The 13,645-nt window shown below is 47.5% G+C and overlaps 1 protein-coding gene across 1 annotated transcript in view; it reads right to left on the reverse strand.

The window, feature by feature from the left end:
• The window catches only part of Spocd1 (SPOC domain containing 1), a 45,003-nt gene that overhangs the window by 14,208 nt on the left and 17,150 nt on the right, over positions 1–13,645 (reverse strand). Inside the window, exon 3 of the mRNA XM_070008773.1 lies at positions 9,093–10,351. Within this exon, the coding sequence (XP_069864874.1) occupies positions 9,093–10,351 (1,259 nt within the window). The remainder of the gene's footprint in view (positions 1–9,092; positions 10,352–13,645) is intronic.

Here is a 13,645-nt window from a genome sequence, read left to right on the forward strand (position 1 = left end):
ATTGTTGATTTACTTCAACACCACTTGATAACAGAAAAGCACCAAGATTTTAAAAAATATATATCCTGCAAGAACACCTAAAATGTGCTCCTACTATGAGCTTAATCCCTCCCCTACCATGAGTCTAACAGGCAGGTACAATTACTGGCTTCATTTGATAGAAGAGAAAACCTAGGTTCAGAGGAGTTGAGTTAGTTGCCCAAGGTCACACAGCTAGCAGTCCAGAGCTGGGATTTCAAACCTTCTCCACCATAACAATGACAAGCAAAACATAGGAGGGTGTTATTTTTCAGTGTGCTTAAGGAAAAGTACTATCACTTGCAGACCTAGACAAAATATTTTTCAACACTCAGTAAGAAAAGGATATGGCATGGAAAACAAAGAGAGTTGTTTCTCGTGGTAATTCTATTTTCCTCAATAAGCAAAATGCTAAAGGATGAACTTGAGGCAGGAGGAACGAGAAATGAAGCCACTTAGATGAGCTGAGATGAAAAATGAGGAATCCTCCACACACAAGATGACAAACATGTTGTTAAATCTAAGCAAACACTGTATGAAACGACAATAGCAGTGTGTAATTTGTGAGATTAAAAAATAAAATAGGACCAATTTAGGGAGTAACAATAGCACACAAATTGGGAAGGTACATGCCTAGAATGAACACACTCCAAGGTCCTCCCAGCATTGCACAGAAAGAGGAATTCAAACTACTTTTATGCGTTGATAACTTAGGTATGCATGATAAATTTTCTAAGAGAACTACCAAAAGAACACAAGAAACTTCCAAACACCTCAGAGAATGAAGAAATAACCTAAAAGACATAAAAAAAAAACATCTAAAAGGAGGCCATAAAGGAGGGAGGATGGAAATACAGCAATGTAGACATATGCCAACCATAAAATAAGTAGCTACAAGAAACTGAAATGAGCCAAGTGCAGGTAGTTCATGTCTTTAATTCTAGGTATTCAAGATGCTGAGATCTGAGGACCATAGATTCTATCCAGCCTGGACAGGAAAGTTTGGGAGATCCTTACTGTGAGAACCTATGGGGCAGACAGTCCCGCCCCATGAACGCCAGGCTGCTGGGGGACGGGGAGTCAAAGGGCAGCTTGGGGGGCAAGTGGGGTTCCAGGAAGGAGGGGGTTCCGGGGAGGAGACAGAGAGAGGAGAGAGGCCACAAGAGACACGCAGCAAGGAACTTGGCTCCTGGAGCAAAGCAGTGCCCAGCCTGGCCCTAGGAAGCCCCAGCCAGCCTGCGGGGAGACCTGGGCCAGCAGATATGACAGGGGACTCTTGCGCAGAGTGGAGAGGCCTGTGCAAGGGTGAGAGACCGGTGGAGAGGTGGAAAGGCCTGTGAAGAGCCAAGAGTCCTGTGGAGATCAGAGAGGCCCGCACAGGTTTGGAGAGGCCCGTGGAGAGTCGGAGAGGCCTATGGAGAGTTGGAGAGGCCCGCGGACAGTGGAGAGGCCTGCAGAGATTGGAGAGGCCCATGGAAATCTGAGAGGCCTATGGTGATCGGAGTGGCCCATGGAGGGAGGAAAGGCCCGTGGGAAGGAGGAAAAAAGAAAAAAACTTGCCCCCTTGGAGGTTGCAGCTACTTTTACTTCTGAGGTAACCCAAAACAGGGTTGTAGACCAACTAATAAAACTTCTTTGTCACCTATAACCGTGCCTCTGTGGATTTTCTCACTCTCGGGTATTACATTACCTCTAATTAATCAGAAAAAAAATCAGGAAGTGGTACTATGGCTCAAGTGGTAAAGTACCAGCCTTAAGTGAAAAAGCTAAGAGGCAGTGCTGGGCCCTGAATTCAGGCCCCAATACTGGCACACACATACACACACAAATTCAGAATATATTTGAATAGAACATCATCAAGTTGGGTTTGTTTCAGGAAGACAAAATTGACTTAACATTAAAAACCTCATTAAATTTACTACATTAATAAATGAGAGAATAGTATCATATTATTGTCTCCCAATGCACTATGGATTGAGAATAACTAGCAAGGCAGGAAGCGAAGACAACTCTCTTAACCTGGTAAATAGCATCATCAGGAAAACATAGCACACACTTTGCTCAAGGTGAAATGACACTGAGCTTTCCTTTAAAATCCAGAGCTGGTCATCCTCTCTGGCCACTCCATTCAATGTTATCCTCCTGGTCTGGGCTAGGAAGGCAGCAAGGAGGGGCAGGGGAGAGCCAAGAAGAAATAACAGTGTTGTTTGTCCACATGTAATTGTCCATGGAGAAAACAGAAGACATTTTAATAGATAAAGTACATGTTTTTCTTTGATATAAAGAGTTCAGCAAGATTTTGGGATATAAAATCAATGGGTAAAAATCAATGGTATTTTTTACATGGCAGCAACAGTGAGAATCTGTAATTTTTTAAGTTATCATTTTACAAAAGCATCAAAAAATATATATAAAGCACTATAATCAGACATTCTGGGCCTTCTGATGGTAAGAATAAACTACAACCTATGAGGTCAACAGAGCCAAAAACTGAAGCTAATTCTAGTCAAAGCTCCAGATCAGTTTAGGCCTGCCGGTGATAGTCTCCCCCTGAACAAACTCAACCCAGGCTTCTTTAGTCTTTCTTTCAACTGTGTCTCAACTTTTATCTATAAAGACTTGAACCAACACCTACCTAGTTTCTAAAAGCTCAATGCCACACACCTAAGATGCCCCTAGACTCTCTTAAAGTAGACAAGGATCAAGCTGACTTCTAAATCTACGTGTGTGTGTGAGAGAGAGAGAGTGAGTGTGTGTGTGTGTGAAAGTGTGTGTGTGTGTGTGTGAGAAAGAGTGTGTGTGTGAGAGTGTGTGTGTGTGCGTGCACACACGCACTGCTCCTGGACTCAAGACTGTAAAGATCTAGTTCTTCTCAAACAGACTTATAGGCTCACTGTATTTTCAACTGAAATTCAAACAGGTCAGAGGGACATAAACTGATTATAATATTTCTATGAAAGAACAAAAGAAAAAGAACTTAAGTGTGATGCTCTTTCTAAGCTGGGCACCGATGGCTCACACCTATAGCTTTTTAGCTACTCAAGAAGTGAGATCTGAGGAGCTGAGGAGTTCCATTCAGAGCCAACACAGGCAGGAAACTCCATAAGACTTTTTTTTTGTCAGTCATGGGTCTTGAACTCAGGTTCTGGACACTGTCTCTGAGCTCTTTTTGCTCAAGGCTATTATTGCTCTACCACTATGAGCCATAGTACTGTTTCCAGTTTTCTGGTGGTTAACTGGAGATAAGAGTCTCACAGGCTTTCTTGCCTAGGTTGGCTTTGACTCAGAACTTAGCCTCTTAAGTAGCTGGGATTACAAGTGTGAGCCACCTGTGCTGGGCTTCCACAACACTCTTATCTCCAGTTAACCAGTAATTAAAACTAGAACTGGAGGTGTGGCTCCAGTGGTAGAGTGCTAGCTTGAATAAAAAAGCCAAGTGAGAACATAAGGCCCTGAGTTCAAGCTTCAATACTGGCACGTGCACACACATGTGGGTATATACACACACGAATAATGATCTTCCTGAAGATAACCAAGTTGAGAGAATTGTCTGATTTTCTCACGGCCTGTTAATACACACCTTCAATCAAGATGCTTTATACTGGCAAATGGATAGACAGTTTGAATAAGATGAATACAAGGAGACCAGAAATCCAATTCCACATACACAGAAACTTGATTTATGACACCGCTGGCATTGCCATGTAAGCGGAGAATGACAGAATTTTCAGTAAATGGTGTTGGAACAATTGCAAATCCATATAAAAATTTAACTGGAACCCCACTTCAGACACTGGCAAAATCAATTCCAAGTAGATGACAGGATCGCCACGTGAAATACAATTATACAAAAAAAAAAAAAAAAGCAAACCCAAAAAACTTATTACCTTGAGATAGCAAAGAAATTCCTTTTAAAAGATTAAATAATGCACACCAAAAATGAAATGAATGATAACTCTGGATACTGAAGATAGTCCTCTAGTCATTTCACCTCTGAGAATTATGTACAAAGGGAAAACTCAGGGCAGAAAGTTGGACTGGACCCTGTCTGCAGCGTTCCTAGTGGCACTATCTATAACAGCCTAAAGAGATTAGCAATCTAAACGTCCACTAAAAGAGGAATGGGTAAAGAGACTATGGCACCTACGCACAGCAGAACCTAATTCTTTTTTTTCTTTTTCTTTTTGTCAATGATAGGGCTTGAACTCAAGGTCTGGGCACTGTCCCTTTTTGCTCAAGGCTAGTGATCTACTTTGAATCACAGTTCCACTTCTGGTTTTTTGAGGGTTAATTTGAGATAAGTCTCACAAACTTTCCTGCCTGGCCTAGAAAGTCAAAACCAAGATCAAACCACGATCCTAAGATCTCAGTCTCCTGAGTAGCTAGGATTATAGCCATGAGCCACTAGCAACTGGCAAGAGAACATAATTCTGATGTATTGCACCAAGTGCTATAGTCACAGAAGAACAATTACTATATGGTTTTGCTTATCTGAGACACTCAGAAGTCAAACTCATGGAGATAGAAAGCAAAATAAGGGTCCCAGAGGCAAGGGGCAAACCTCAGGGCCTTTACACCTGCACCGTCTTCTTTCTGGTTTGCCCTTTCGTACTTCTTCTGCCTTCTGAACACTTCCCTGTCCACTCCTCAGCCCTACTCCTCCCTCTGGCATCCACAGTCCTTGGGACTAGAACCTGTATTTTGCACAGACTCTGGAAGTCATGCAGACCTGAATTCAAATCCTGGCTCTACCCTTTAACTGGCTCTAAGAACCCTGAATGAGTCATTAACTTCTGTATGCCAGATGTTTGTTTGGTTTGGTTTTTTTTTTTTTAATGCTGGTACCAGAGCTTGTGAACTCAGGGTCTTGTGCTCTCACTTGATTTTTTTTCTGTTCAAGTCTGGTACTCTACCATTCCTCCACTTCTGGGTGTTTTGGGTTTTTTGCTGGTTAATTGGAAATAAGAGTCTCACAGATTTTTCTGCCTGAGCTGGCTTAGATCAGAAATTCTCAGACCTCAGCCTCCAGCGTAGCTGGGATTACAGGCATGAGACACCAGTGCCTGGCCTGGGAATGTCAGCTTTCTTAATTAGTGAAATGAGGGTTTGACCCTGATGCTCTGGTGACAAGTAAATGGTAAAAAGGGCTGGTTTGCTTCTTGTTTTTGCTTCCTGGCAGTACTGGGGATCAAACCCAGGGCCTGGTACATGCTAGGCAAGTGCTGTACCACAGAGCCACATCCCCAGAGAGCTCATCACAGGTCACCGGTCACCCTTCAACTTCAAAAGCTCCCCCGAAGCATACCACCTAACAGGGTATGGTTGGGCCAGAGAAGCTGTGGCAGGCAGACAGAGCAGGGCAGGATGCCCTGGCAGAACTTCTCTCCTTGTGTGCCCTCCTATCCTACCCACAGGTAGCTCCTAACCTCCCTGTCCACAGCTCAGGATCTCGGAAGGGCATCCTGACACCCTCCGTCTCTAGCCAGAAGAACACAGCCCAGCCCACCTCTCCCACCAGGCCCAGTGTCTGCTTCCATTTGACAGAAGACATAACCAAGATTCAGATGATGGCTCCACTTGAAGCCGCCCTGGACTAAGAGGCACAGGCTGACCTTGAACCCATCTGTCTGCCCTTGCTTCCATCCAGGGTGCCCCAGGGGAAGGTACTGGCACTCTGGGCCAGCTGGGCTCTGTGCCCACGCCTGCCCACACCCCTCACAGCCTTGTTTTCAACCATCCGCCTATCTGTCCCTGTCGCATCCCAGCCTCAATTCTTCTCCCTGCAGCTGGCGCCAGTTGCCATGGCAACGGGTGGTTTGGGAAGCTGTGAGAAGACTGTGTGGCAGAGGCAAGGATGGGCCTGGAGGACAGAGCGGCCCGGGGCTGCTTCTAGTCAAGCCAGGTGGGAGCCCAGCTCCACCGCCCCGCTCCCCACATGCCCTACTCCCCACATCCCAAAGGCTAGAGAGCTAGGAAACCACATCTGATCTACATAAGTGATCTGAAATGGGGAGAGCAGCCTTAGGAGGAGCAGGACATGTCACAGGCAATGTGGTGAAATAGTGCTAGATAGCAAATCTGTGTCAGCCCACTGGCCTGGAGGTAAGCACTGTAACACCCACGTGTGCCCCAGGAGGGAATCGTGACGGAAGGGTAGAGAGCTCTTGCCTAAGTCACCAGGCAAAGCCAGGACTACTGAATGCCCACCTGGGGGTCCCAGGGCCCTGATCTAAACTCTGCTCCAGTAGATAGAGGAAAGCAGGAAAGCAAGTCCCAGCCTAGGGCTTGTGGCTGTCATGTGTCAACTACGTCCACAGACAGCAAGGACACAATGACGCGGGAAAAGCGAGGATTCAGCAGGACAACGTGTTCCAACTGAGAAAGACCTTCAAATACTAGAAAGCTCAGAAACCAAAGGACAAGTCCTGGAACCGACTGACTAACAGCATTTGTTCATGCAGGAAAAGGGGCACCGGCAGATGCTGTGGAAGGGGACTGGCCTCCAGCAGTCACTAAGTCCAGATAAGGCCATTAAAGCTAAGGCATTGAAGTGCTTGGAATGTGTGAAGCCCTGCATTCGATTCCTCAGTACCACGTAAACAGAAAAAGCAGGAAGTGGTACTGTGGCTCAAGTTGTAGAGTACTAGCCATAATTACAGAGAGGCTAGGGACAGAGCCCAGGCCCTGAGCTCAAGACCCAGGACGAGAACAAAAAGGGGGGGTGGCTCACACCTGTAATCCTAGCTACTCAGGAGGCTGAGATCTTAGGATCGCAGTCCAAAGCCAGCTCAGGCAGGAAGGTGCATGAGACTCTTATCTCCAGTTAACCACCAAAAAGCCAATGAAATGTTTTTAAACATCGCCACCCTAGCAGGGCGCCAGTGGCTCACGCCTGTAATCCTAGCTACTCAGGAGGCTGAGATCTGAGGATTACCGTTCAAAGCCAGCCAGAGCAGAAAGTCTGTGAGACTCTTATCTCCAATAAACCACTAGAAAACCATAAGTGGCGCTGTGGCTCAAGCAGTAGAGCGCTTGCCTTGAGCTGAAGAGTGCAGGGACAGCGCCTAAGCCCAGAGTTCAAGCCTCACAACAGACCCAAAAAAACAAAACAAAACAAAAAAAACTCACTGCCTATGACACTAATTCTAGGTAGAAAAAATATGCCCAGGCATGGGAGAAAACTGGACACATGGACCTCTCCCAACATGACCAATCAAGTTAGCACTGAATGGGGACATCAAGGGAGATTCTTTATTATTTATTCCTTATTTCCTATAATGAATAATAGTTTTTAAAGTAAAGATGAACAGTTTTTTAGCCAAGTTGCCAGTGGCTCACACCTGTAATCCTAACTACTCAGGAGGCTGAGATCTGAGGCTCACAGCTCAAAGCCAGAAATGTCTATGGGACTCTTACCTCCCATTAACTAGCAAAAAGCCAGACTAGAGGTGTGGCTCAGGTGGTAGAGCACCAGCACAGCTTCGCAATGTAATGATGTTGTGAATGATAAACACACAGGTGACTAGCTCTGTAGCTCCTGTACCAGTCCTACTAGTTGGTTTCTTGGCCTTGACAAAGCCTCAGTGAAATGGGTCTAATCAATAGCATCGACCTTGTAGGGTTGCTGCAGAGGTTAAAAACAAAGGGCTCAACACCTCCTCAACACACGTGAAGTAAGCTGCATACTGACAGTGTGGACGGGGGCTCAGGCAGGCAGCGCAGCAAGCTCCCAGGACATCCTGGGTCTGTGTGCTGGTTACCATTTTCCAGCTGTGTGATCTTGGATCTGTTACTCTATCTCTCTGAGCTCCAGATGGAGATGATATGCAAAAAACCACTTAGTACATAATGCACATTCATAAATGTGAAAACATTCAACTATGTGGAAATTAGTCAACAAAAATAAGAAAGGTCATCTCCTAACTGTGATGTAAAATACATGCCGAATGCAAGTAGTAAAATGAGTATTATATGTGAAAAAGCACCAGAAAGGGAAGTAGTAAACAGAAGGAATGTGACTGGCCCTGACTCCAATGTTGTTTGCTAACCTCTCTGAGCCTCAGTTTCCCCATCTGGTAACATGGGGCTAATTCTGCTCTTGTAGGGCTATTGTTAGCACTCAAAGGAACACAAATGTAACATGCATTAAGCAACTTACCTTTTATGTGCCTTATGCCAGGCAAGTTATTTTACACCATAATCTCCATCCTCAAAATACCACCATTGAGATGGAATTAGTATTTCCTTCATAAAGATGAGGAAAATTAGGTTAAGAAAAATGTCAAGGGGCTGGGAAGGTGGCTCAGTGGTAAAGTGCTTGCCATGCATGCCTGAGGCCCTGGGTTCGATTCCTCAGCACCACATAAGCAAAAAGAAAAAAGCTGGAAGTGGCGCTGTGGCTCAAGTGGTAGAGCGCTAGCCTTGAGCTGAAGAGCTGAGGGACAGTGTCCAGGCCCAGAGTTCAGGCCCCATGACCGGACCCCCCAAAAAACAAAAAGAAATGTCAATATCTAGAGTGTAGTGGTACACACTTACAATCTCAGCTATTTGTGAGGCAGAGGTAGGAGGATTATGGTCTTAGGCTGGCCCTGGATAAAAATGTGAGACCGTGTCTCAAAACTAAACTAAAGAAAAGGGTGTGGCTCAAGTGGTAGAGCAGAAGCCTAGAAAGTATAAGACCCTAAATTCAAACCCTAATCCCACCAAAACAAACAAACAAAAACACACTGTGAAGTTGCTAAGCTAGGAAACGGGCAGAGGTGAAAATTTAACCCAAGACTTGCTGACTTCAAAAGACAAGGACCCTTCATGGGAATTCAGTAAAGAGTTTATTTTTCTCTTTCCTGACTTAGGGACTTCTGTTTATATAAAATAAATGTCACATATAATGGTGCATGTCTATAATCCCAGCACTGAAGAGGCTAAGGGAGAAGGAAATCCTGTCCCAAAAAACAAACATGTGTGAGAAATATAATGTTCATTATGAACTATCTAAATTAGATCTATGAAGTACCAAACAGCCTTGAGAGAGGTAGCTTGGCCCCCCCTTTCCCAAACTTTCAGACTCAACTTACCCATGTGGGACAGCCTCCTGGGCTAGCTTCCTCTGAGCTATCCTGGCTGACGCGGACTGTGACTCGATCTTGGGTGCAGGATTCTGTATTCATTCTTAGCTTCTCAGTGCACTTCGATCTTCTCTGCCTGATGACTAGGCCTGTGCAGGCCTTGCTGGTGGCAGCCTCCAGGGAGGAGCTGAGGCCGCTCCAGGGCTCAGACCAGCTGGCAGCAGTAGCAGTAGTCTCCCTGCACACTGGCCTGGCCTGGGCCTCTGACCGCTCCTGGTCTTCCTTGCCCACCATGAGCTGTACTTCCGGCTGCTCTGTAGAAGCGGGTCCTGGTCCTGCCGGGCCCAAGGCAGGACTCTGAGGAGGACCCTGTGTGGCTAAACTGCACAACTCTCCTCCACATGGCCCTGGGGACCCATCAGAGCCATGGGTGCTGCCTAGTTGGGCCTGGTCCCCTGTATTTGGTGAGTATTCACACTCTGCTGGGTCTCCAATGTCGTTGCTAGAGAAAGGACTGTGAGAGGCACGCAAGGACTCCAGGTGAGCAGTTTGTGGGGGCCCTCCTACAGATGGACCGTCCCCACCAGGGCTCCCATCAAGCCATAACATGCTACCAGCCTCCTCCTCACCCTGGGAAGAGGCCCCACACTTCCTGCTTCTCTTTCTTGCCCTCTCAGGAGCCAGGCCTGATGAGAGGGGCTGGCTCTTCTCTTGACTGTGTGTAGAATTTCTTCCTCTGCCCCCCGGAAAGCCCATACCTTCATCTTGGACCTCTCCAGGCTCACAGCTGACCCCTTCCATCCCCGCCTGCCTCTCCACTCTTACGAACACTGTCTTTTGTTGGAGACCTGGTGCCATGCTACAAAGGTTACTGGGGCATCTGGTAACTAAGAAGTCACACAGGGAGACCGGGGACCTCCTGGAAGTTGAAGGACTTCCTTGATCAGGCAAGGTGGGCAGCTTGAGGTCAGGTCTGGAATCCTGGCTCCCCCTCAAAGCTAGCTCCACGAGCCCCGGCCTAGCCCCAGCAGCGCCCCCAGCGTCCCAGCCCTCACCTCCATTTCCCTCCTTCCTGGGGACTCCTTTCCTGCTTGGAGCTCCAACCTGGACTTCTGGTTTCAGGCGGGGCACCAAGCTGGCTCCTGCCACATCTTCATGGGAAAGACTGCATGTGGGGAGGGGTTGGAGAGTGGGGTCTTCTGTGCTGGAGTCCTCTGTATCCCCTTTCTGGGACAGATCTGTGCTCCTGTCTGAACCCAAAGCAGCACCTGTGTGGAGATGGGAAGGAGAGGTCATCTGGAGAGCCTGGGGCCAGCCACTCCAGACGCTGGGCCTCCCCTTCAGGTAAGGTGGCCCCAAGAGCGGGAAGGATTGGGACGGTCCGGGGTCCCCGCCCCCACACAGGCTAGTTCCCTCTCTGACAACTCGCACTTGCTTTCATGGAATGGACCTACCAACACCATTATGTCACTTGAGGCTGGCAGATTCAGAAAGGCAAATGGAGCCCCCCCCCCCCAAGGACACACAGAAGGTGGAAGAGCTGGAATTCTCTCAGAACAGAAGGCCCAGCTCTTCATGCCCAGCTGCCCCTTCCCCAACCCCTCCACGTATGACAGACACACCTAGCCAAGTGCCCAGGCCTGGCCTATACTGGCCAACAACCCACCTAACTGGTCCAGCCCCTCTCACCTAAGGTGCCGGGGTGCCCTCCCCACCCTCTCCTTCCCATCCCAGGTTCCACCCCACACTGAGAAGAGGCTGGCATCACATGATGCGGGGGAGGGAGGGAGGGGCGGGGTCTCTGCCGAGGTGCTGTCGTTTCCTCCGGCAGGGGGCGCTCTCTCCCCTCCGAGGGCTCCCGGGAGGAGGGGCCCGCGCTGGAGCCCGGGGCGGGGCGGGGCCGGGGGCGGGGCGGGGCCGGGGGTGGGGCGGGGCGGGGCCGGGGCGGGGCCAGAGCAGGCCCCGGGGCCCCAGGCCTCGTCCCTTCCCGAGACCCCCAGTGCATGTGCCTGAGTGCCCAGGGGAATGTCGGAATCCCAGCTAGGGTCTTGCCTCTTTTTAAATCATAGCTCTTCTCGCACATACCGTTCCTGCAGCTGGAAAGGCACGTTCGGGCTCAGTCGGAAAGCTGAGAAGGCCAAGTTGGAAAACTTCCTCTCATTTTGCAAACCCTCAACTTAGAGAAAAATTTCCCTTTTTTCCTTTTTTACATTTTGCTGTCAAGTGAATCTGCCTGATTACCTGTGAATAAAACGCATTCAGTACACCCCATTACCTGCTGAAAGTGTTCTAACACTATCCATTGAGTCTGTGGAATGTGCGTGCTTGCGTGCCCGGACCAGGCTCGAACTCAGGGCCTCGCACTGAGTCTCTGCCTTTTCTTCTCAAGGCTGGCTCTCTACCACTTGAACCACAGCTCTACTTCCAGCTTTGGATTAGAGTCCCAATGGGCTTTTGTACCCAGGCTGGCTTTGAAATAAGATCTTCAGAGCACAGCATCCTGAGTAGCTAGGATTGCCCAGCTTCGATGAGATTTTTTTTTTTTTTGGATCCAGTCGTGGGGCCTGAACTCTGGGCCTGGGCGCTGTCCCTCCGCTCTTCAGCTCAAGCCTAGCGCTCTACCACTTGAGCCACAGCGCCACTTCCGGATTTTTTTTTCTCTTTGCTTATGCGGTGCTGAGGAATCGAACCCAGGGCCTCAGGCATGCAAGGCAAGCGCTCTACCACTGAGCCACCTTCCCAGCCCCTCGATGAGATTTTTTATTAACTGTTCCTTCCTCTCTTTCTCCTCCCAATAGCTCTTTAAAAAAAAAATCTATATTTCTAGTTTTTCTGTTGGCACAACTCACTTTGAATAATCTTTTTTTTTTTTTTTTTTGGTCCAGTCGTGGGGCCTGAACTTTGGGCCTGGGTGCTGTCCCTCAGCTCTTCAGCTCAAGGCTATCGTTCTACCACTTGAGCCACAGCGCCACTTCCGGCTTTTTTCTTTTTGCTTATGTGGTGCTGAGGAATCGAACCCAGGGCCTCAGGCATGCAAGGCAAGCACTCTACCACTGAGCCACCTTTCCAGCCCCTCACTTTGAATAATCTTAAGCATCCATTTCTTCTTTAGCTTGTATCTTTTTGTTTGCTTTTTGCTTTTGTTTTTGTTTTGCCAGTCCTGGGGTTTGAACTCAGGGCCTGGGCCCTGTCCTGGAACTTCTTTTGCTCAAGGCTAGCACTCAACCACTTGAGCCACAGCACCACTTCCAGCATTTTCTGTTTATGTGGTACTGAGGAATCAAACCCAGGGCTTCATGCATGCTAGGCAAGCAATCTATCACTAAGCCACAATTCCAACCCTGGGTTTTTTTGTGCTGGTACAGGGACTTAAACTCAGAGTTTGAGCACTGTCCCTGAGCTTTACACTTAAGGCTGGCACTCTACAGCTTGAGCCACATCTCTATTTCCTAGTTTATATCTTTTTTGAAGTTGTTGTTGGTCTTGGGGCTTGAACTCTGGGCCTGGGCACTGTCCCTGAGCTCTTCAAGACGAGTGCTGTACCACTTGAGCCACAGCACCACTTCTGGTTTTTGGTGAGTTATTGGAGATAAGATTCTCTCAGACTTTCCTGCCTGGGCTGGCTTTGAACTGCAATTCTCAGATCTCAGCCTCCTGAGTAGCTGGAATTACAGATATGAGCCACCTGCACCCGGCCTAGTTGATATCTTTTGACTCTCTTCCTGATGAGATAATTTTCCTGGACATCTCCTATCCACTTCTGCCTTCTTCCAGCAACTCAACGTTTACTTTCTCATGGTGATGCAGCATTTACTGTCTGTACTGTAACATTTACCTACAGATTGGTTTTTCTGCAGTGCTGGGCATCCACCCCTAAGCCAGGCAGGGACTAAGCTATTTTCCCAGCCTGGTGCAGAACACTGAAAACCTAATGATGGTCATAACATTAGGAATAAATTAGGTTAGGTAAATACCTTCTTTGCAAGACCAGGGATTTGACAGGCCTACGTGACCAGATGCAATTCCCAGCACTAAACCTATGGTTACATGAGACCATGAGAAGTTTCTAGACCGATGGAACCCAATATTGATATTGTTATACAGTTAGATCTGTATATCAATACCAATACAGATATATCTCAATTTAATGTTGGGTGAAAAAAAAGCAAGAAAATAGGATGATAGGGAATTGTGAAGTCTACAGACAAACCTTTGTAGTACTCTTCCTATTTTTTTCTGTAAATCTGAAAATATTCCAAAAAAAGTTAATTACAAAAATGTTAGATGATGCTTATTAAAAACCATCATAATCAGATTGCCATGGTTAGAAATAGAGAGTTCAGATTGGATGTCACTGTTTACTACAATCACTGCTCCAAGGAAATCTTTTTTTGGTTGGCATCAGGATTTAAACTCAGGGTTTTGCACTTGTCCATGCGGGACTCCTCTTCATGTTTCCTGCCCTAGTGGATGTGACAGGCACACACTACCACTCCCTGGTTTATTCTGTTGAGATGGGGCCTCATGAACTTTTTGCCCAGGCTGGCTTTCAATGGCAATCT

The sequence above is a fragment of the Dipodomys merriami genome, unplaced genomic scaffold, assembly GCF_024711535.1.
Source record: "Dipodomys merriami isolate MVZ:Mamm:240054 unplaced genomic scaffold, mDipMer1.0.p SCAF_71, whole genome shotgun sequence".
NCBI lineage: Eukaryota > Metazoa > Chordata > Mammalia > Rodentia > Heteromyidae > Dipodomys > Dipodomys merriami.